The 25314-nt window shown below is 40.8% G+C and overlaps 1 protein-coding gene across 2 annotated transcripts in view; it reads left to right on the top strand.

The window, feature by feature from the left end:
• Positions 1-25314, top strand: part of PLCE1 (phospholipase C epsilon 1) — a 288663-nt gene that overhangs the window by 154400 nt on the left and 108949 nt on the right. For both annotated transcript variants that reach the window (XM_036336551.1, XM_036336550.1), the window contains exon 4: positions 18014-18330. In XM_036336551.1, the coding sequence (XP_036192444.1) occupies positions 18014-18330 (317 nt within the window). The remainder of the gene's footprint in view (positions 1-18013; positions 18331-25314) is intronic.

Genomic DNA, 25314 nt, shown 5'->3' with positions numbered 1-25314 from the left:
CAAACATCATTTACAAAAATGATTTGGGCTGATCCCAGCCCTGACCAGTATGTGGCCAAAGGTAGATGGTAGAAAATAGACCATCTGAGAGCCATATAAAGCACATTTAAACTTTTGATCTTCATTGGCCTCAGTATGGAAGTCCTGCCCAGTCGGGAGGTACTAACTGGCCCACCATGAGATGGGCAGCCATGGAATCTTTTTCTCTTTGGTATGTTTCTATGGATGCCCAATGTGCCTGGTGCAGTTGGCAAGTGGTCCTGAGGGTCATATCTCTGCAAAGTGGTCTCATACTGTTGTTGAAAAAAGAGAAAAAGGAAAAAGGGTGTAGGCAGCCTTAGTCTCTGCCTAGTCCTGGTTTGGAGGGTCTGGAGTATCTTTCCTGAGCAAAGGGGTGAGGGCACCTCCACTCTCCAGGCCTCAAGCCAGGAGAGGACTCCCCATTTCCTTTATATCTTTGGGGAAAGCCCTCCTCCCTATGGTTATCATACCCCAGCCCAGCACACCAAGAAGAGGCCACTGGTGGTGGAAATTCATATACTTTACAAATATTTATTCAATACCTACACTGCTTAGGCACCCAAAAATAGAACATTGTCCCCACCTACATGGAGCTTAAAGACCAGTAGGAAATCAAGTAATTACAAAACAAATGACAAATTGTAACCACGATATGTACTACAAGGGAGAGGACGTGGCTGCGTGAGACCCTCTAAAAGGCAGAGAAGAGCTTCCTTGAGGCTTGATGTTTCAGCTCAGGACTAAGGTTCCAATGGATATTAACTAACAGAACTGAGTGGTTGGCAGCATGTTCTAGACAGAAGTAATTGTATGTGCAAAGGCCCAGTGGCAGAAGGGATAATGGCAAGTTTGAGGTTTGGATGGAGAGTGGGGAGATATAGTGTTCATCAGTAAAATCTGGAGAAGTCAGAATGACAAAGGTGAACAGCTGTGGGGTGCTCATTGTGTGCCCGGCATCACGGCAAGTGTTTTTTAAAGTCTTATATAATGTTTAAGTGCCATTCTTACATGTGAAGAAACTAAGGCACATAAAGCCAAAAAAAAAAAAAAAAAAACGAAAAGAAAAGAAAAGTTTGCCAGATAATACAGGCTCTTGTTAAGAGCCCTTGTCTGCATCCCTAAGAGCAATGGGAAGCCATCAGAGGGTTTTAAGCAGAAATGATACAACAAGATTTATGTTTCGAAAGGATAATTCTGATAAAAATAAGTTAGAGATGCCCCCACATGCACAGCCCCTTCCAGCCCCCTTTGTACCCAAAATAAAAATATACTCAAAATAAAAGTATACCCGAAATAAAAATGTTTACATTTAAAACTTTCATGGATACCGAATCTGAAAATAAATGATTATTCCAAAATAGAGACCTAGTATTAGCAGAAGTTGTTCTGAGGAAGTGGGGAAAGGAGGAATGGCCTAGTCACCCAGGTCTCTCTGCTCTCTGGGGACTGTGTTCCACAGTTTAGAAGAGACTTGTGGCATGAGCTAGAGGGGGATTGATGACATCCATCTCCAGGCCACTATTCACTATCCCCACCCTCGACAAACTCACTGCGTACTATGAGTCTAGCAGTTCCGTGCTTATACCAGGCAAGCAAAGACTTTCGTGAGCCAAATCCAAGACAAGGGAGTTTTTCTTTGACAGTTGCAGTATTTTTTTAAATTGGGAAATTTTGTATAAAAATGTAGAGTTTTGACTTATCTGGAAACCCTGGGTCACTGTCCTCTCTTAGCCCCACGGGCTGGCCCTGACCCACCCACCACTCGCAGATAAGACACACCAGCTCCCTACTCCTGCCCTGATACACCTGGCCCCACCTGTCCACTCTGGTCTCATTTTCTTACCTGCCTGGCCCTAGGTGTCTGTATTTGGGACCCCTGGGTTGTATTCCAAGATTCGCACATGCTGTCGGTAAGTTAAGAGTTAGGAGGCTGGGCTGGAAGTTGGGACAAAGGATAGAAGGGCTCTGAACACACAAGGGGCACCTTTGAACCACCTTCTGGGGTCTTGTTCTAGGCAGGAGAAGCCTGTGAGATAACATGTCAGCCTGGGAATGAGTGCCTGGGAAACAAAGAGAAAATGGTTCTCAGCAACCACCCCAGTGGTGGAGACCGTGAGACATATGGTTATTTTGGTAGTTGTGGTTACAGTTTGTAGAGAATGAGGTGAAATTTAGACCTAAAGCATTAGAGAGCCATCACAGTCTCTTAAGCAGGTTGAATTGTAGGACTATCAGACCAACAGCGGCACGTTAGGGTCAAGAACCTGGAGGTGAGGACATCCTCTGTACGAAGGAGCGTGGTAATGACCAACCTGAATGATTATTCCTGGATTAGAAATGGTGTGCTCAAAATAAAGGGCTAGAAGCCAGTGTGAGCCCATTTAGTTTTCATTGGCACAGAGTAGTGGTTACAGGAAAAAGACTAGTCTTGAAAATTTAGCCCCACCAGGAGAAAAATGAAATGTAGTAAAAGTTACAGTTGGTTAAGAATGGAGGCATTTTTACTATGACACAGCACCATTGTGAAAATCTCCACACTCCTGCCAAGGGGTAGATGCTGTTCAACTTCTTCCAGAGTCAGGGCATTGAGTGCTCTTGGCACCGTCGGCTCAGCACAGGGGCCGGGAGCAGGGCCTCCTCAGGCCTCCATAAAGCATAGATCTTGCCCAAATGTGGAAAACCTTTAGGGATGTGAAAACCATTAGGGATCTGTAGCCCTGATTTGAACCAAGCAGAATAAACAAACCCCTGCCCAAACTGGAATTCGCTGGATGCCTGTCAGAGTTATCCACGGGGAAAGGCTGGAGGCCTCAAGGGTCTTTGAGTAGGTTCATGTCTTGTTTGAGCTGCTTCTCTCTTGATTGCATGTGTTTCGGTCTTCGTCCTTTTTTGAAGTCTCTTAATGTTTCTGTTAAAAACGCGCCAACGGATTGCATTCTGAACCTGTAACATATGCAGTACTTTTTTTCTTCTGCTAATGGGATATTAAAGCCCAAGTTAGATCTTCTGGAAGTGTGCTACATATTCAGAAACTGGTTGGAAAAGCTCCAGAGAGCATTCACATTTTCCATATACAGGGTCTTGGTAAGTTCCCAACCTTCATTTCTATTTTCAATATCCTTTGTCACTCTTTCCGGCCTAATAGTTTAGTTATATGCATGTCTGTGCATAGCGCAGCATAACTTTCTGTCTCTCTCCCCATAACAGTTAACTTTCATTTTTTTATCACATTTAAAAAGAAAGTAGGGCCCTAGCCGGTTTGGCTCACTGGATAGAGGTTGGCCTGGGGACTGAAGAGTCCCGGGTTCGATTCCAGTCAAGGGCATGTACCTTGGTTGCGGGCACATCCCCAGTAAGGGGTGTGCAGGAGGCAGCTGATTGATGCTTCTCTCTCATCAATGTTTCTAACTCTCTATCCCTCTCCCTTCCTCTCTGTAAAAAATCAATAAAATATATTAAATAAATAAATAAATAAATAAATAAATAAATAAATAAATAAATAAATAAAATAAAAAGAAAGTAGGGAGGTAGACTCATAGAGAATTATGAATGTTCATTCATTCATTAAGTGTCTCCTGTGGGCTGGACACTGTTAGTCACTCTTTGGGGACAGTGGAAGGAGGGGATTAAAGAAGAGCAAATAATTCCCCTAACTCTCTACTGTTCACAATCTATTGAAAGGTGGAGATGGACACAGAGATAAGAAACCAAGACACAGCACAGTTAAGAACCAAGCCCTACATGGTCACGAATTCAGAGGTCACAGAAGCATGATTTGAACGAGTCTATTGCTAAACTTGAGCTCTCACTCTGTCTCTAGTCTACCAGCAGGAAATATAATACAGCACAATATGGAAAACATTTACTGAGTGCCATTGTTTTCATGTTCTAGGCGGGCATGAAAACAATGAAAAAGAGCACTGTTCTTAATCTCTCGGAGTTGCTGATTTAGTTGACAGAGAAACTGACATGTGAACATGTGGTTACATTGTACTGTGATACAAAATATGAGGCAAAGATTAGTGATGAAGAGTGAGGCTTTGGTGACAGACAGACCTAAATTCCACATCTACCACGTACAAACTGTGAGCTAAGGCAGATTACCTAAAGCTCATCATCTTGCCTATAAAATGGGGACAATGAGGATACTTGCCTCAGAATAATTATAATGGAATAAAAATAAATCTAATGAATATAAAGTGATAGCACAATGTCCAAAAACAACAACAAAAACACAAATAGAACAAAGGTGGGTATGGAACAAAGAAGACATTCCAGAAATAGCAAGAGCAAAGGATCTTTCTGTGTCTCATGGCTTCCATGTCACCCACCTTTGCCTAAGGAAAACTAACTCATCCTCTGAGGCCCAAGGGCTTCCATGCCAGGCCGCCTGCTCAGGATTCTTATTGCTGCCACACACAGGAGGCAGCTTTTTCAGTTCTCCTGCATGTTTGTTTCACTCTACATTGGGTCTGATGCTCAGCTCTGAAGGTACCTTCAAAACCTGGTGTGGTCAGAGCCACATGCAGCTCAATCAGTGCAAGCAATAGAAACAACGATGATAACTGTCATTTATTGAATTGGGAACTACATGCAACAAACTCTTCTAAGTGCTTTACCAACACCAACCTTCTTGCAATAGAAACAGAAAGACACATCAGGCCCCACCTGAGACCTCACAAATCGGAACCTGCATTACTTTAACAAGATTCCCAGGTTAAAAACAACAAGATCACCACCAAACCAGGATTATATGAAATGCTGAAGGGTATTCTTTAAGAAGAGGAAGAAGAAAAAGATAAAGATAAAAATTATGAACAACAAAGGGACAACAGACACATATCTATCAACAAGTGAATCTAAAAATTAAGTCAATAAAAAAATCTGATGAACAGAATAAACTGGTGAATATAATAGAATCAGGGGCAGAGAAAGGGAGTGGACTGACAATTCTCAGGGGGAAGGGAGTGTGAAGGTGCAGGAAGAGATTGGACAAAAATCTTAACACCTATGGATGAGGACAGTGGCGGGGGGTAAAGGCATGAGGAGGGGTGGGAACCAGGTGGAGGGGAGCTATGGGGGGAAAAAAGAGGAACATCTGTAATAATAATAATTAAAAAAAACAACTGTGTTCCAAGTCCTACCTGTGCCATTCACTAATCCTGCAACCTAAGTCTTTCCTCCTCTGCCTCTCATCTTCAATCCCTTGGTCTCATTCAGTTTTAAGATTGACTTAAAAAGACCCCAAGTCCTTTCCATGGATACAGAACTTTTTGGGAGTTCTTTTTGTGCCCACGATTGGTGGTCAACACCTGTAAGACTCACTCAGTGGCCAGAAGGCCAGTTCTGGTTTTTGATTGTTCCTTCAGAGAGAACAGGGGCTGGTCAGTTGGGTCCCTTCAGGTGAAGAGATTACAGAGTAATTAGATATGATCCACCAGCTGTCAAGGAATATAATCTCCTTGTATTATTTATATTTATATCTGTAACTGTAGATAAAAAGGAAGTCACCTTGAAAGAAATAACAGACCAGTGAGTAATTGGGCCTTCAACAGCATGAAGGAGCCACATGTGTTATGTGTATTAATGACCCATTTTCCCCCTTTGCCAGCTCTCATGTGCTTATAAACAAGTAAATAATAATGCATTCCCGGTGCATATGACAGTCTGCCTAGAGTTCTAGGCAGACTAAATACACAGGCCTTCCATCAGTGGCCCAGCCACTATGCTGATTGTTTTGTGTACATCTCATGTAATTTCCAAGCAACCTGGTGAGGTAGGATCATGATCCTTATTTCAAAGATGAGAAGACTGAGACTTCAAGGCTATTAAACGGGTGCCCCTATTTTAAAAGGCACTTAGGGGACTTTCTGATGATCCCACTCCCCTTCCAACCTCAGAGGTTAGCCAACTATTTATTCCAGCTACATATACTTTACTTGTGAAAAGTTTAGGAAAATTGGTTTTCCCCATCTTCTCATATTTTTGATGAGAAGTTTTGTACTCGTTCTAGCTGGGAGTTCACAGGAAGATGGCTTCGTTTGCTCTGCCAGGTTAATTACAGGGTGAGGCAACTAGAGGATGTCTGAGCAGGGATTTGGACTTGGTTACATCCCACTTGAGAGCTCTGACACCCGAGCGTCCTCCTGCATTGTATCTGGAGCCCGGGTTTCCTCCCTCACCACTCTGGTAGGAGGCACATGAGTGAAGGTGCCGAGGCTCTCAGGCATGCAGCCCCGGTTTGCATGGGGAGAGCCGGCAGCAGTCCAGCTGCAGGATCACAGACACCAGATGTTGGTCAGCCTGGGCTGTCCTGTCCAGCTGTAGGTGCCATCACCTCCTTTGTCTCTGCTGCTCAGGCTCACTCGAGAGAGGCAGCTATTCTTCCAGGTCCAGTGACTGTTTTATACCAAATCAGAGAGGAACTGACCTTAGGAAGGAACTGCGAGATCTCTCCCGGATGTGTAAAATCCATGTGTATTTTCTTTACACATTTTATCGGGCTGGCCTACATCTTTCTCGCATCTCCCATTGCCATCATGGACATCACCCTACAGGGCAAATGCTCTTTTTAACCCTTGAGATGTTAGGCTACAAACGGTTTTGTAAGGATTCCACTGGGTCACTCACAGCAGAGGACAGTCAGGAGGCTTTCGCAGACAATGAGAATGAGCTGGAAGAGACCAATTCTTGAGACAACTGATGGATGAATTGAAGCAAACTCAGCCCAGGCAGGACGTGGAGGAACAAATGCCTCCAAGACTGTGGACCGGAGGAAAGGAAGGTGGTACTATTAAAAGGAAGGGAAGCCCTGGGACACTATGAGTCTGTGACTTCCAGGTTTAGTTAAAAAGGGAGAGAAACAGTTTTCAGTTTGTGCATAAATTAAACTCTGATACTCAAGGTGTAAGGAATGGAGAAGAGCATGGATTTCAGAGTCAAATGACCCTGACCTCATTGCTTCCTACCTGTGAATATTTAGGCAAGTTACTTAACCTCTCTGAGTTTCCTCAGCCACAACGTAGAATAGAAGTAGAATCGTACTTAGGCCACAGAGTTGCTGATAAGAGAAAGGACATACTTGAATAAAATGTGAGCAAGTCATGATATTAGTATCATTATTATTGCCTTTTATGGACAAAAATAATATTCCAGGTTCATATGTGTTTTTCTTATTAAATGTCTTTACCCGAAGTCTGGTACAGGTCATTTCTGCAATAGGATGTTCTAAATCAGAAATAACACATACCAGTTTCCTTTTAAGTCATACAGCTATTTTAATTGATAGTCATATCGTCAAGGGTTGAAAATGTGCAATAACAAACAACAATAAAGAGTGCACGTCCAACATGAATTTTTAAATATTTTTTCTTTAAAACAAACATAATTTTTTTTAATATTGGAGTGTTTGTGATTTGAAGTCATGGTTACAGCCACGTCCCAGTTTTCCATCTGTTCTTGTCCAATGTACAGGTCCAAGTTACAGCCAGAATTGTGAATACACAGTAAGTGTCTTTTGGTCTTGTACAAAGCTCTTCTCAGTTAGACTTACTTAAACATATAATATATCAATATGAAAGTTAATATATACTTAGATGTGAAAATCAATCAAACTAATGCACCATATTAATAGAATAATGTATAACAATCACATGATAGTATCAAAAGATGCAGCAAAAGCATTTGACAGCATCTAATACTCTTTATGATAAAAACATTAGATAGGAAGAGAAAGGAATGTCCCCAACATAATAGATTGCATCTATGAAAAACCCATGGCTAACATAATGCATAATGAGGGAAGACTAAAAGCTTTCCATCTAAATCAAAAGCCAGACAAAGATATCCATTGTCACCACTTCTCTTTAACATTTACTGAAGATTCTAGCCAGGGCAATTAAGCAAGAGAAAGAAATCTTTTCCAGATCAGAAAAGAAGAAGTAAAACTATCTCTATTGTCATATAACATGATCTCATATGTAGGAAATCCTAAGAACTACTATTAGAATTGTAAAATGAATCCAACAATGTTGTAAAATACAAGGTCAGTTGTATTTCTGTCCACTAGCCATGAATAACCCAAAAGTGAAGTTAAGAAAACTATTCCATTAACTATAGTATCAAAAAGAATAAAATACTTAACAATAAATTTGCAAAAGAAGTGCAAGACTTGTATACTAAAAATTAAAAACATTGTTGAAAGAAATTTTAAAAGACCTGAATAAATGGAAAGACAGTCTGTGTTTATGGGTTAAAAGACTTAATATTGTTAAGATGACAGTGTTCCCCAAAGCAATCTACTGATTCAATAAAATCACTCTCAAAATTCCAGCTGCCTTTTTTTTTTTTTTTTGCAGAAATTAACAAGCCTATTATAAAATTCATATGGGCTGCCAAAGGACCTAGAACAGTCAAGGTAAAAATTTTTAAAGAAGAAGTAAGTTGAAGGACTCACATACCAGTTTCTAAATTTGCTACAAAGCTACAGTAATCAAAACAGTGTGGTCCTGCCCAGCCGCTGTAGCTCAGTGATTAAGCGTTGACCCATGAACCAGAAGGTCATGGTTCAGTTCCTAGTTGGGGCACATGTCTGGGTTACAGGCTTGATCCCCAGTGGGGAGGAGGGGGGAGTGTGTGCAGGAGGTAGCCAATCGATGATTCTCTTTCATCATTGATGTTTCTCTCTCTCTCTCTCTCTCTCTCTCTCCCTGAAATCAATAAAAACATTTAAAAAATAAACAGTGTGGTACTGGCATAAAGACAGACATATAGACCAATGGAATTGAATAGAGAGCCCAGAAATAATCCCTTACATAAATGGTCAAATAATTTTTGACAAGGGTGCCAAGACCATTAAATGGGGAAAGGACAATCATTTAAACAAATACTGCTAGGAAAATTGGATATCCACATGCAAAAAATAAATTTGGACCTCTACTTTGCACCATATACAAAAACTAACACGAAATGGGTCAAAGACCTAAATGTAAGACCTATAACTATGAAATGTGGGAAAAGTTTCATGGCATTGGATTTGGCAGTGATTTTTTTGGATATGACACCAAAGGCACAGTCAAGAAGAGAAAAAATAGACAAATTGGGCTTCCTCAAAATTTAAAACTTTTGTGCATCCAAGAACACTATCAACAAAGTAAAAGGCAACCCATAGAAAGAAAAAATATTTGAGATTAATACCTAGAATGTATATAAAACTTAACAAAAAACAAACAACCCAGTTCAAAAATGGACAAAGATCTTGAATAGATACTTTTCAAGAGAGGATATACAAATGACCAATAAGAACATGAAAAGATGGTCAATGTCATTCATCACTAGGGATATGCAAATCAAAACCATAAGATGTCACTTCATATCCACTAGCATGGCTATAATTATTTTTATTAATAAGGATTCTGTCATACTTTTTTTCTGCTCTGAGGCTAAGTTCAGTAACTATTTTTATCTGACCATGGCTTAATTCTCAGTCCAGGCATTTTTTTAAAGCACTGAGTTAGAAATAATATGCTTCATTAATTTTGTGAACTCATCTTTTTCATGTAGTATTGAGACCAGGCCAGACACATTTGTTGCAAGATTGATTTATTATTCTGAAAACCAATAACAGATCATGAGAAAGAATCACCAATAAATTAACCTTTCTCTACACCCATTACTTGCCTATTGGAAAGCAATTTTCAGCTCTACATGAGACTTACTATCTTTAAGCCAAATCTGAAACCTTTATAAAATGAAATCTGCGTCTTTTCTCCCCTGTTTTAGTTTATATAATTGGAATTGCACTCAGACTATTAAATGTGCAGTTAATGAATCTAAAGCTTAACTTAACAAAATAAAGGGACTGTCTACAAAATTAAAGTTTTTCCTATTTTCTTCCCTAATTGTAATTTGAAGTAACTTTTCAAGAACAATATTGCCATATTTATTGGAAAAAATCTGAACAGCTCCAATGCTGAACTAGTTTGTGTCCATCAGAAGGTTGGGATTCTGCCCTAACCGATTTGGCTCAGTGGATAGAGCGTCAGCCTGTAGACTCAAGGGTCCCAGGTTCGATTCCGGTCAAGGGCATGTACCTTGGTTGCAGGCACATCCCCAGTAGTGGGGTGTGCAGGAGGCAGCTGAGCAATGTTTCTCTCTCATTGATGTTTCTAACTCTCTATCCCCCTTCCTCTCTGTAAAAATTCAATAAAATATATTTTTTTAAAAAAAAGAAGGTTGGGATTTTGTTCTCTGGATGAGTTTTTCAAATATCATTTTGATATATATTTTTTAAATATTGTCACATGTACATTAAAAAATTAAATAAAACAGAATTGTGCAACATATAAACACTACTATTAGTTTGGTGTGTACTGGGCAGATATATAAACATTACCTACATTTATAAAATTCATTTTCCTCCATTGAGATCATAGTCCATTGTTTCCAACTTGCTTTATTTTTCACCTGAATTTATCATGAAAAATTTTCAATGTCAATACATATAAATCTTCCTCACTTTATCTATATTTTTGTGAGTCTTTCTGATAAAATCCTAAAAGTTGCATTGCTTGGACAAAAGGTGTGCTGTTTAAATTTTTGTTTTGCTTTCCACGAAACCTTGTGCTTATTTCACCACCACTCACAGAGAATGAGAAAGATAATGTTTCAGAAGCACAACTACGTGTCAGGTTTTCCCAAAGGTTTTCCTTGTATAAATAAATAATAGATAGCTACAAAGATACATAGATTTTAAAAAAAACCAAGCTGCCATTAAAATATAATGAGAGTACTATGCTTTATTTTTTCATTAAAGTCAGGTTCCAGTAAAGTATAATTCTCTCTTCCTACCCAGAGAGAGACAGACAGACAGACAGACTTGGTAGGAAATAGGGGGGATGCAGAAGATCCCTTAAAACACTAAGGGCAATAGAGGGAGGACTACTGGAGTCAGAGCTGAATTTTAGTTTCAGCCCCATCTCAGTCATAGGGTGTCTTTAGGCAGATTGCTTAATATTTCTGACCTCTGTTTTGTGATCTGTAGAATGGGGATAATCACACTTACTTTACGGGGTTCTTTGTAGAAATTAAATTAGTTACTCGATGCAAAGGGCTAACAAATGGTGAGGAACAATAGCTAGGTGAATAGCTATTGCTGAGATGCTAGAAAAGGATCAAGCCAAGAGCATCCTGGATGAATGGTAAAGTTTTGAAAACTTTTGCCGAAAAAGTTGAGGAAATTGCTAACATTCTAGTTAATATATATACTATGCAATACAGCACCTTCCCTACCCACATCCATCATCTCCCCCACCCCCGCGGCTCTCACTCACATTATATTATTGTTTAATCTGTCTCCTCTCCTAGAATGATCTATATGAACAAAGATCTTTTCTTGCTCGCTAAATTCCAACATCAGTGTAGCCTGAAACAAAACCTGGCACATAGTAGGCACTCAATAAATGAATGAATGAATTTCTACTTAGCCTTTGTTAAGCCCATGCAGATGTATTGGCCGCTAATAAGGGTGGCCCACGGACACAAAGCACACCCAAGATAACTCAGAACGGGCTTGGGGTAATGCACAATATTGGCCAGGAGCCAGAATCTTCTGGTTCTCTCTCAACTTTTACCAGTGCCATGACTGACCACTCACAAGCTGGATTCTTGGGCAATTCACGTAGCTTTAACTTAAGCTTTATAAAAATTAAGATTAGCAATGCCTGTCTGTTATGATTTTCTAACATTATGCAAATGATGTGAGATTATTTTATAAACTCTAGATTCTCATAGGAGGTACAGCAAGATAAACCAAATGTGTTTAGTCTTGATAGGGACCAAGACAACAAAAAAAAGAAATGGGAAGTAGCAGGTTTTCAAGACTCTAGCCCAAGCATGTCAAACTCAAAGGCCAACACAAGCCAAATAAACAAGGTTTAAGTTTATGTGGGCCACAAAAAAAAACACATGCTTCAATTTTCATAGAAACGTAGGTTTCTTTCAAAAAGTATAGTATAAAATAGAACAAGAGCAATGATAAAATTAATGTTTTCTTACATGCCGTTATATTGGCTGGGCCACAAAAATATTCGTTGTGGGCCACATGCAGCCCGGGGGTTGTGAGTTTGACACACTTGCTCTAGCCCAAGCCAGAGCCTCTTCCGTGGGCTTGGACCTGAACCAGCATCTCTGAGTAAGTGCTAACCACTACCCTTATCTGCCTTTGTTTCTTCATGAGCCACACCTACTCTGTGCCTTCTGGAGAATAAAGCTTTCTTCTTTGCTTTCTACAGCGATGCTCCATCTTTCTAAAATATGCTTCAGCCATTGGGAATGACTTGTAGTTTCCTAAATAAGCCTCTCTCACTCTTAGGCCTTTCCATAGGGTCCCAGTAACACAGCAGCCTAAGCTTCCTTGGGAACCAACTAAACTCATGAACACTTTAGGCCTCATTCCCACATTTGGAATCACTAAGTGTGATGACCAAAGTTTTGAAGAGACTTTAATTCCCATGTGAATGATCCGGAACCTGACAACAAGATTGAGGAGAGCTATGATAGCGTATTCCCCTTGTGGGAATTGTTAAAGGCTCTGAGAAGTCCTGCAGTTAAAATAGAAAAAGAGAGCTTGTTTAACTTTGTTTAGCTTGGTATGTCTCTAAATTATTAACCAAGGAACCATGTTTTGCATAAATTCAATATAACACCCTTTGGCAAATACTGGTTTAAAACATGGGAACTTTCTTAGGAACTTAAAAGAAGGAAAAGAGAGGGCACTTCTAAGTTCCTGTGTGCTCCACTCTAGCGTGGTATAATGTAGTGTTTGAACGAATGGCTGAGCAAGGAGGGAAACTGTCCACCCTCTAGGATCAAATCCTTACCTTTGGAGTTTGAAGAATTCATTTTATCACATCACTTCACTTCAAATAAACAAGCACAAGAAGTTGATTTATACTAACTAAAATCACTTGAATTGCATCTAAAAACCAGAATTCAATGTGGCATTTTGTTGCTGCACAGGCAATATGCTGAATGACCAAGAACATGAGCTCTGGAGTCAAATAGACCCTGATTCAAACCCCAGCTCCCTGGCTTACTACTTATGGAACCTTATGTGAGCCTCCCATGAGTAGTGATACTGCCTACCCCCTGAATTAATCCATATAAAGCACTACGTTCAGGAAGCTATTATTTGAGCAGGGAATGAAAACTTGAAAATACTGTCTCATCATAGATGTTTCTAGGTTATGACAGTGTCTAGAGATATAGCCCTATTCTGCTGTAGGGTAAGTATTAACTAAAGGGCTGAGAGCAAACATTGACCATAAATGAGGTAGATAATTTTATTCACCAGAAACTTTAAAAATAATTTTCTCAGTAAAAGAACTAAAGTTTTCAGTGGGCTTTATGAAATTTGCTCCACAAATTAAGAGAAAGGATCCAGGGTCATAGAGCTACTGGGCCTTTAACTCATTGTAGAGTTGCCCATATTACAGAGAGGAAGGGTGATGTGACTTACAGCTGAGAGTTGGGGTAACATGGCATGTGAAGGGGATGGAGGAAATTATAAGGAGAGGTCAGCAAGAACGCAATAAGGTGGGAAATCTATTTTTCCAGTTTTATTGAGATATAATTGACATATGTCACTGTAGAAGTTTAAGGTGTACAGCATAATGATTTGACTTACATATATTATGAAATGATTATCACAATAAGTTCAGTTAGCACTCATCATCATGTAGATACATAAAATGAAAAGAAAATTTAAAAAAAAATTATTTTCCTTGTAATGAGAACTCTGAGGATTTACTCTGTTAACTACTTTAATATGTACCATACAGCAGTGTTAACTATAGCCATTGTGTTGTGCCTTTTATAGCCTTAGTACTTTTTAACTTATAACTGGAAATGTGTACCTTTGGACCGCCTTCCTCAATTCCTCCTCTCTGCACTCCTGCCTATCATAACCACAAAGCTGATATCTTTTTTAGTTTGTTTTGACAGCTGCTAAAATGTGGAACTTGGAGGGCAGAAAATTCTGTCCCAAGAAGATTTCTGGGATGTTTCTTTGTGGTCATGATAAAAAAAATTCCTGAGTAATCCTGCTTTAAGGAAACCTACACTAAAGGTCTATATTATGTTTCAAGGTTTCAAACATCAGATTTGTGTTTCCTTTGAGTGATGTCATTCTTATACTGAGACACATGGGGACACTACATTTGTTAGGGTCCCACTGAGCGGGCTTCTTTTTCTTCATTTATTCAGTTTTTTAGGTCTCATTTATTGCTATTCCCCACCAATTACTAGGTTCTTTATTCATTGTAGCAGCATGTGATTCATATCTCAAGATATAGTGCAGTTAATAATATATCATCTTATCTAACATTACTTACATATTTTATTACATTATTTCTTCTCTTACATATTAAATAATTGGTTCCATAAAATTTGGGAGTTATTTTCATTTCCTTCATGGAGTGCTGTACTTTGAAATCGTGTCTTCAAGCTGGTTACTTCTGGGAAGACCTCCTATATATGGCTAATTCTCTTGCACATAAATTATTTGTATCCAGAAACTGCCTCTGTCATTAGGCCACATTCTGACTCAATTTTTCAGGAAATCCAGTCATTCTGTAAACTTTCCAGAAAGTTGAAGAATGAGGACATGTAAGCTATATAGATTTGAGTTCCTGCCTTCTCTTTAATTATTTTCAAATATGACCTTACAGTGAACCAAATTTGGTAGTCTTTGTTTTTTTATGCAGTCAATTTTTGGTAGCTTGTTCCAAAAGATGGATAAAAATTGTTAGACTAAGTCATTGTACTCCGTATTCACCTATTAGAATCAAAAGGAAATGATACTTTGGATACTCTAGTTTTCATACAAAAGAGAAAACAGAAAGTTCTGATCGGAATTTACAGGGTAGGGCAAAAGTAGGTTTATAGTTGTGAGTATACAAAACAGAGTTTATTCTTATATCATTATTTACTAATTATTATATTATTTTCCATATGAACAACTGTAAACCCACTTTTGCCCCACCCTGTATGTAAAACTAGTTTAGGCTTGCATCAGAGGAGAGCACTGTAGCTCAGACTTTCTCCTCACAATTTGTTTAGGTCACTGCTGGAAGCATTCCTCCAAAAGGGAGCATTTCACTTAATTAGATAGCAAATACCACCAAGAACTTTTCCTGAGCTATGCTTCAAAAGAGGTGGACTGCTTAGGGGAGTTGAGGAGGGGAATATCAGAGCTCAGACTATCAGCAGAAATGCCCTGTCAACACAGTGATCTAAGACCAAGGAACTCCTGCCCTAACCGGTTTGGCTCAGTGGATAGAGCGTCAGCCTGCGGACTCAAGGGTCACAGGTTCGATTCTGGTCGAGGGCATGTACCTTGGTTGTGGGCACATCCCCAGTGGGGAGTGTGCAGGAGGCAGCTGATGTTTCTCTCTCATCGATGTTTCTGGCTCTCTATCCCTCTCCCTTCCTCTCTGTAAAAAAAAACACAATAAAATATATATTTTTTAAAAAGACCTAGGAACTCCCAAGACAGACCTGGTGTCTATTTTTTCTCTCCTGCATCCTCACTAGCCTGTTCATTTGAACAGACTGACTGAGTTTTGAATCGGAAGATGTGGTCACCATATTTACAGAGGAAGGAATCAGGAATGTAGATTACCCTTTAGAGAAGGTCCATAATAAAGTGGAGGCTAGAGGTGATTTGGAGTTTAAGGGACAAGGAAGTTTATTGGTTTCTTTTTAAGAATAAGGGAAATGGAACATTTGTGTGGGCAAATGAGAGTCAGTGGAAAGAAAGGGACTGGAGGTGGAGATAACCACTGAGGCAAGTTCAGTAGACTTTATCACAAACTGAGGTGGGCCTTGTTGAGTTATTTAGGGAAAAATAAATAAATTTATGTCACGTTCGAAGCTGCCTTGAGGGCCTGGCTACAGTATGGTAACACAGTTCAGCAAGGGTCCCATCCTAAGGGATTGTCATTGACATTTATCATCATTTAGCCTCCCAGAAGCCAAGTATAGTTGGCTGAGTTTGCCCAGGATTGAGGTTTGGGAAGTGCATTTGATGGAAAGTCAAGGTGACCTGTGAGGGAATCCTGGGAGTTGGTGGGTGCCATGTTAAAATGCTGACCATGAACCCAGACCAAGGTCAAGCAGCTGGAAGTCGGCTGAGGCAGAGAAAGTTTAGTAGAAAAGGTGGAGAGGAAATGGAGGTCAGTTCAGGGGTGATGACTTCAGAACTCAGCAATACGGAGACAGAGCACTTTGGAGTGATGATCCAAAGTTTCCTGCAATAGAGATAAAAGAATCAAGGATATTGAAGTCTGGATGTTGAAGAAGTGTTTTTTAATTGAATTTATTGGGGTTACATTGGTTAATAAAATTATATAGGTTTCAGGTGTACAATTCTATAACAAATTATCTGTATATTGTACTGTATGTTCACCACCGCAAGTCAAGTCTTCTTCCATCACCATGTATCCCCCCTTAAACCTCTTCTACTTCCCCACACCCCTCTTTCCCTCTGGTAATTACCATACTGTTGTCTGTGTCTACAAGTTAATTTTTGTTTTTGCTTAATTCCTTCACCTTTACATTAGCTTTGCTGTTGTTTAGTGTCCAGGCCAGATGTCAGTCTGTGCCAACAAATACAGTGTCATCAGAAGACAGATGAGTTTTATTCTGTTAAAGGGTCAGTAAGGGTTTTTAAGAAAGCAAGAATGTAAGAAAGATTCTGGGAAAACCAAACATGGTCCCCTCATGAAGCACCATGAGAAGCGTGAAGGAGGGCTGGCCAGGGAGGGACTGCCAGGAAGGAAAAGATGTGAACTGGCGGAGAGCAAGAACAGTTTGGCCCTCGGGGCAGCATTTCCTGAAATGGCTCCAGCCAGCACTAGTCACACAGAATGGCACAGTAAGTAGCATATAAAAGTATGGCTCTGGAGAAATACTCGGTTAAGCAATATAAATGGATTCCTTTACTGGCAGACCCCTTTGAAACTCTAATGGTGTACCCATGTGCCCCATTTATTTCCAGGAATAGAATTTGTGACAAGAATATGTGACTTTTCCCCAACTCAGTGGCCACAAAACGGGTCATACTTTGGGAAATTCTGTTCTAGGATTCAGATTTTCAGTTTTTTGAATGAACTGATGGATGATTGGTTAAGTAGATGAATAAATAAATGACATAAGTAGGAAATTAAGAGACAGATTGGAGGGGAGGGGAGTGGTCAAAATAAAGTGAATTTGTGCTAAGGGAATAATATTGAGTCTACAAATGCATTCAATACTTTAATATAATGCCCCCCCCTCACTTCCTCTCCCATGCCATCTTCTTACTACCAGTTGTGGGGCAGGGAAGATTTATTTATTTTATTTATTTAGATATGTGTCCTTTCTTCCTGTTCCTTTTTTACTTTGGTAGGTGGTCCATCCCCGCAAATCCCCAAATGGATTTCAGTGGAATCCGGGTTTTGAGGGTGAGATGTTTGCAGAGTAGACCATGAAGTTTTGAAACCTCGAGTACAGAGTCCCCAGTTCTCCTGCATGTTTACACATATGTGCACATACATGTACATGCCTCCTCCCCCACAGCCTTCTTTCATTTCATTTCAGTTGCTGTGCCCACACCCACCCTTATTTCTTTTCACTTTGATGGTTAGCACTGCAGGATGAAGAATCAAATGCTACATTTTCCCTGCTATTCTGCAAGTGTCACAGTGAACTGGGTAGGGAATGGTGTGCCAAATCAATTTTACTTCTGAAAATGGGAAACTACTCCTACCCCTAGCCCCAGGGAGGGGGACAGGGGAAGCAGCAGGGCAGATATCAGGTCTCTATAACAAGAAAGATAGTATAGAACTGCAGAAACTTTAAGAAACCTACATGACTATGAATGGCTCTCAAGTAGATATCGGTTGTCAGGAAAACCAACCTTGGTGTGACCATGACCTCTGTGGCTTTATTCCAGAACGCCAACCGGGCACCTCTATGGCCAATTCCAATGCCCTCCCTTCAAGTTCAGCTGGGATCAGCAAGGAGCTGATTGATCTGCAGCCCCTCATCCAGTTCCCCGAGGAAGTCGCCAGCATCCTGATGGAGCAGGAACAGAATATCTACCGAAGGGTCTTGCCGGTTGACTATCTTTGCTTCTTGACCCAGAACTTGAGCACTCCAGAATGTCAGAGGTCCCTGCCCTGCCTCAAAGCATCCATCTCAGCATCAATTCTTAACTCCCAGAACAGAGAGCACAATGCTCTTGAAGATCTCGTGATGAGATTTAATGAGGTAAGGAGCCACTTTCAGATGTTTTTGTAAGAATTTCTAGTAAGTGGTTTTTAAGCATTTCTCCTTCTTGGTTTGTCTGTTACTGACATCTCATCTACCTGTCTGTCTTGCCACTTCCACGATGACTGCTTTCTTTCCAGGCACTGAGACAGACAGCACATTGTCATCCTCCCTCTCACTTCACTCTAACTGACCGAAGCCTAAGTGATGCTCTCTCCACCTCATATCATTACCAAGTCCACAAGCCTTCTCCCTTTGGGCAACCAATCCCCAACTTCTCTCCCCTCCCTTCCAGAATATTCTCCCTGTGCCCGTTTTCAAATATTCTCCCCCTGATTTCTTCATGTGCTTTCAATATTAGATGTTTTGATTTTGAGTTTGGTCAGCATGATCCCTGGCCACAGGATCCACTGTCAGGCCTCCTCAGCAGACACTAAACACCAACACCTGGGTCAGGAAAGTGGGGAGGAAAGTGGTCTTGAGGGACAGTGAGTCACCCCCTCCTGTCCTCTGATCCCATCAACATCCCCAGCCCCCAGAAAGTCCCTCCAAGGCCTCTGAGACCTTACCAGCCAGTTCTGAGGAGGAAGCTGTAACCAGAGTCTGGGAACACTTGGAAGGGAGGCAGGTCTAGTGGCAACTAGGAGGAGGAGGAGGGCCAACTGGCTGACATGCTGTGACCCTGGAGCAAGGACAAGGGATAGGAAGGAGGAGAGGCAGGTCTCCATGCAGGGCAAGGGTCAGGGATGCTGTGCTGTTGGGCTTAAAGAACACTTCTCCTCCATAGTATAACCACACACTCAAAGTTTTCTGTTCTACAATTGCTGTCTTTTAGACTTTATTTCTTTTGCCTTGAAGATTAAACACAACTTTCAGTTTCTGTAGTTGTTGGTGGTTGGTTTAATTCCACAATTATAGTAGTAAATGCAAAAATTATACTCCCATTCTAGTCCTGTATAATTCTGATTGACAGTGGATCAATCCACCTTTGTTAGTTAAACACTTTCTAATGATAGCAGCTCACCTCACAGTCTCCATAGCCTGCCAATCATGACCCAGATGATGGATGTAAATTTCAGTGACCATGGGGAGGCACAGTGGATGTAGACATATTAAGGGCTCAGCTCAAGCAGTTAGTTCTGTGCCCAGATATGTTCCTCAATGGGAGATCCATGACCCTTGGGAATTGCTGATCTCCATCTAACACTGCCCTGCTAATCAGCTACATATACCATTGATTTGCTCCTCACAGCCCTGGGAAGCAGATACTGTCATTAGCCCTACACTACCAGTGGGGAAACTGAGGCACAAGGAGATGAAATCATTTGCCCAAGATTATATAGGTAGTAGGTAGCAATAGTGAGATTCAAACCCACGCTGCCAGATCCCCAGAGCCTGGGCTTTGAACTGCTGTGGTATTCTGCCTCCCACCTGTATCAAGACTCATATTGTGGAGTGGCACCTGATAAAAATACAGGTTCCTGGCCCCACCCCACATTGAGTAAAACAGACTCTCTGGGTGTCCGCATGACAACACTGTTTTTTAAAATAAATCTCCTGACGATCTTGATTTTCCTTATCAATAAAGCTGGGTGGAAAATGAAAGTTCCAGTAAACTGTGTGATTTCATATGGTATTTTACTGTATTTTGTGAATTATTTTAAACTTCCAGATCTAGTCACTCTCATTTAATGTGGGACCTTGCCCTTATCCTTTGTTGTTGTTATTGTTTTAAATCCCACCTGAACTTAAAAGTGATTTGCCCAAACTTTTAAAATCTAATTTTAAATTAATTTTGGAGAAAGAAAACTTGAATTTCTTCCATTCACTGCTATAACCTTAGGAATCCAAGATGAATCAGTGATATCATTAATTCAGAGTTAGTGATCATCGGAACCACAGCTGGGTTGAGGCACGCTTTGGACTATCTCTGAAAATAGTTTAGCTAAGCAACTTCAGAACATAAACAAGATTTCTGGGAAAACACTTAATCTACTTAAGAGAACAGTCTGTTTTCAAGTATTCTCAAGCATCTATTTTCATACAAATTATGGGCATGCAGATTAAAAATCAATCTTATATAGTCATTATAGGCAGATCCCAAATGACCTCCGCTAGACAAACTGGGATAGCTAAATTCTTGTTTATATACCTTAGGGTGGAAACGCTGAATTACATTAAAGGGGAATTCTTCAGTTCAGACTTTCACCTACTTAGAATGGTTTTGCCTCCAAATTAGCATGGTTTTACTTTCTGTAAAGAAGAGGAAGGAAAGGAGCTAGCATTTATTTACTAGGTGCTCTGGACTAGATATTTTCACATTTTTAAATCCCATTTAATCCTAGGGACAGTTTTGTAAGGCGGTTGTCATTGTCCTTAATTCACAGATAAAGAAAGTAAAGCTTAAACAACAAAATAAATAATCATAGTATTGGGTTATGATCTATAGAATAAAATAAATATTTATGAGTTCATACTGATATGAATAATTGAATAAATATATCAGTGGGAGGGGGTAAGGTACAGCTCTTATTTTTAAAAGAATTTCAATAAGTGTAAAAGGAATGAGGGAAATAGGAAATCACCATTAGGAAACCCCAGTAATAAATTATTATAGGCAAGAACCATTGATGAATTGTAAAATTTTGGTGCGAAACTGTGATAAGAAATAAGATATTTGCAAAGTTTACAAGTATTTCTCCACAAGAAACTGGATACACAAAATAACTGTACTTTCTTCAGGGAAGGAAGAGATGTATTTCTTGGAACACTGGAGAATCTGAAAGACAAGAGAGAGAATATTAGCTCCATTGCAGGAGTGTCTGTCACTTAGGGGAGAGGCCAGTGCACTCAGTTAACATACCGTCTGCACTTCTCAGAAGCAGGGCACCATGGTGGATAAGCACTAAGGAAAGTGAGTAACAGTCTGCAGCTGCCAGAAGCTACCAGTCTTAAATTGTAGTCAGGCACGGGCACAAACCACTACCAAAAAAGGCAGAAAGTACATGCAGTGTTAGTGGCACAGATGATGGGAGCTGAAGTGTCTGGGTGGGAGATCAGAGCTTTGCTGCTCAGCTCAGGAGTGTGGGGCTGGGCCTTAAGGGATAGCCAGGGCAGAGGGGGAACATTGGGGCAGGGAGGACATTCCGGACAAGAAGACAACCAGTTCTTGTCATGAGCAAGACTCATGGTCTAGGGAGTCAGCTTGCTCCAGACTGTCAGTAGAACATGATCAAGAGCTACAAGTTTCCTGAATTTTAATAACTACTTACATGATGACTTAACCGTGGTGTGGAGAAAGGGAAGAAAATCCCTATGCCTTTCGGGCAATGTTGCATAAAGTTTATTCTTAGGAAAATAAGGTTAAAAGTACAATGCAATTGAAAGTACAGTCATGAAATAACTGAAAGGGTTTGGCTTACATTAAGGAAGCCCAGGAGATAGGTCATTTAAAATCAGTTTAGATTGTGGCTTGGAAGCATTGTTTGTCCCCATCTCCCTCCTCGAGACTGCACACCAGAGTAACTTCTGAAAAGATCATCTTTTTCTCCTTGCAAGTACACTGAAGCGCGTGCAAGGGGTCAGCCCTCAAGCGGTGGTAGTCAAGATTTGTGCTGGGCGTGGGCTCAGTTCTGCTTTGCTTGGTTGGGAGGCAGGTCTTCCTGAACCCTTTTGATCTGGACATATCTCTGTGGTTATAGTCTTGATCTAAAACTCCAAAAAGCCAGAGTTCTCTTTCTCCTTTCAGGTTGAAAAGCCTCCCTTCCCACGAAGACTCTTGCTTTGACACTCAAGTCATATTGTCCTTCTCTCCTCCCCCCGTTTCTTCCTCTTTCCAGCCTCTACCTCTAGCCCACATGCCTTTTGATCTTACTGAGTTTTAACTCCTCTTATAATAAATTGAAGAGCCATTTCTCTTTTCTAAAGGAGACAAAGAGATTTTGTTGTTGTTGTTGTTGTTGTATATAATTTCACCAAAGAGATTGAATACTTTAGCACATGTGGTTGAGAAGAGATGAGAGGCAGATAGAGATTAAAGATCATCCTTACTCCCTTTCCCTTCCCATCTTTTTCTTGTAAAGGTCAAGGGGGAGAAGGATATGTTCCAGAATCACAGTCCTGAGTCACTAGTTCTCAAACAGTATGGCCTCTGCTTCTGTCCTCTTACTCATCCATTGATGACCTTTGTGGTTGGAACTCATCATGGTCTGCATCTACAACTGGTCTGTCAACAGAACAAATTTTTTGTTCCACTGCCCACACTACTGCCAGACACTCTTTTGTGTAACAGATAATTGATTACTCTGGGTAAGGACTGGGTTTCGGGTTCAAGAGGCTATTAATGGTTCCACTTTTTCCTTTGCCCTACAAGAGCAGTTTTTGCTTGTTGGGTAGTTCTTAGCAAGACCATTTGTCTGGGCCCCTCTTTCAGACTAGTTAGTCCAAGGGCAGGTCTTGAGCCCAAGATGGAGCCAAATTATGAGAATCCAGAAGACTCGGAGGGATTCCACCTGGCTTGTCAACTCTGCCCCTCACCCCTCTGCCCCATGATCTCTGAACCTCTTCCATTTGGTCAACCTAAGCAATCATCAGCCTGCTTCTCTATCCACACAAAGGTGGGCAGCCCAAAGTGACACTCAGTTGTGGCTTATTCCTTCCATCTGCTCATTTTCACCAGATGTCAGTTCAACAGTTTAGAGGCCACTCCCTCTATAAAGAACTCCAAGGTGCAGCTTCACTCCCCGGGAAAGAATTGTATGAATAAATAAACCATCTGGCTCTGGCCGGTTTGGCTCAGTGGATAGAGCGTCGGCCTGCGGACTCAAGGGTCCCGGGTTCGATTCTGGTCAAGGGCATGTACCTTGGTTGCGGGCACATACCCAGTAGGGAGTGTGCAGGAGGCAGCTGATCGATGTTTCTCTCTCATCGATGTTTCTGACTCTCTATTCCTCTCCCTTCCTCTCTGTGAAAAATCAATAAAATATATTTTAAAATAAATAAATAAATAAATAAATAAATAAATAAACCATCTGCCTAGAAGAGGGCTGGTTGAGTCTGGGTCCTGTTAGCCAGAATCATCTAAACTAATAAAAGGGTAATATGCTAATTAGACCGGGTCAACCAGACATCTTCCAGTCGTCTTGCCTTCCTTCCGGACAAAGCCATGGTGGCGGGGGCCAAGGCAGAGGCAGTTAGGGGCGATCAGGCAGGCAGGCAGGTGAACGGTTAGGAGCCAGCGGTCCCGGATTGCGAGAGGGATCCCGCAGGGATCGGGCCTAAACCGGCAGTCAGACATCCCCCGAGGGGTCCCGGATTGGAGAGGGTGCAGGTTGGGCTAAGGGCCTCCCCCATCCTGTGCATGAATTTCATGCACCTGGCCTCTAGTAAGTGATAATCATCATTTTGGCACATTCCAGCATCCAAATACCTGTCTGGTCATAGCCAAGGGAAGACCATTTCAGCACAATAAGGAAAAAGTATGGCATATGATAATGTGGGGGAGGGTTAGTGTCCTCATGTCCAAACATGTTTCTTCCCTTGAAATATTTTAGAAAAAAAAATCTTGTTTTAAATTTCTACGTTCAACCATGTTAGAAAAGTTTTCTTCCAAGGCTTTTCTCCCCCTTTTAAGCAGATAGCCAAAAAAATGATCTCTTCAGGGCTGCTATGCAAACTTTCTTCCTCATACCTGAACGCTCATGGGACAAATGGTTAATAAAGCTCCCTCTGGGCAAGGAGAATTTCAGCTCACTTTGGAAAACCAGATTTCTTCTTGGGAAAGAACATCTCCCCGGGGTCACACCTTTGAGAGCAGACAGTGTATTCATTCCCCAGAGCATTTCATGCACATTCCCAGCTTAACAGAGATCTTGGTCCAGAAATTTCTGGGCTGAAAAACACAGTAGGCAGTTAAACCACAGATACTGAGTTGTGCAGGGTAGTGCTCTAAGAGCAAGGTTATTCATGGGGGCTTATGTGTCCTGGAGCCAGTTGACAACACATCATGTTCAGAAAAAAAGGAAGGAAGGAAAGAAAGGGGAAGAGAAAGCAAGCAAGCAAGGCGCCACATTTATTTAAATTTACCTTGGACAGTTCTCAGTTATCTACAGATAATTCTGTATTTTTAAAAAAATAATTTGGGCCCTAACCAGTTTGGTTCAGAGGATAGCATCAGCTTGCAGACTGAAAGGTTCCAGGTTAGATTCAAGTCAAGGTCACGTACTAGCCAGCCGTGGGCAAACTACAGCCCGCGGGCTGGATCCGGCCCGTTTGAAATGAATAAAACTATTGAAAAAAAAGACCGTACCCTTTTATGTAATGATGTTTACTTTGAATTTATATTAGTTCACACAAACACTCCATCCATGCTTTTGTTCCGGCCCTCCGGTCCAGTTTAAGAACCCATTGTGGCCCTCGAGTCAAAAAGTTTGCCCACCCCTGTCTAGGCACATGGGGGAGACAGCCAATCAATGTATTTTTCTTACATTGATGTTTCTCTCTCTCCCTCTCTGTCTCTCCCCCTCTCTTCCATTCTCTCTAAAAATCAATCGAAAAATATCCTTGGGTGAGGATTAACAAAAAAATAAATAAAAATAATTTGATCCTTGTGCTTCAGTAGAAGACTTGGTTTTGAAACCTTAAATATTCAAACTATTTTGTTACTATGACAGGATATTTTTATTCTCTTGGCCTTCTTGAAGCTCACATCATGTGTCTAGGATTTAACCAACCCAGAAAAAGAACTGCCAAAGCCATTGACCTATTGGAGGCCTGTTTTGTTTTGTTTAAAGCAGGGTCGAGTTAGCACTTCAATCTTGGGACTGAAAGAAATAAGAATAAATCCGATGGAAATCGGAAAATAGACAAATAAGAATTTTGACAGAGGCGAGAAGTATTATTATTAATAGTAAAATGACTCCGAGAAGCAGTCCAGCACTCCTCAAGGTCATTCTTTGCCATCAGACATGTCATAAATGACACTGA

This window comes from Myotis myotis, unplaced genomic scaffold, assembly GCF_014108235.1.
Source record: "Myotis myotis isolate mMyoMyo1 unplaced genomic scaffold, mMyoMyo1.p scaffold_m19_p_15, whole genome shotgun sequence".
NCBI lineage: Eukaryota > Metazoa > Chordata > Mammalia > Chiroptera > Vespertilionidae > Myotis > Myotis myotis.
The sequence above is the reverse complement of the archived record's forward strand: the minus strand, read 5'-3'. Positions and strand labels throughout refer to the sequence as shown.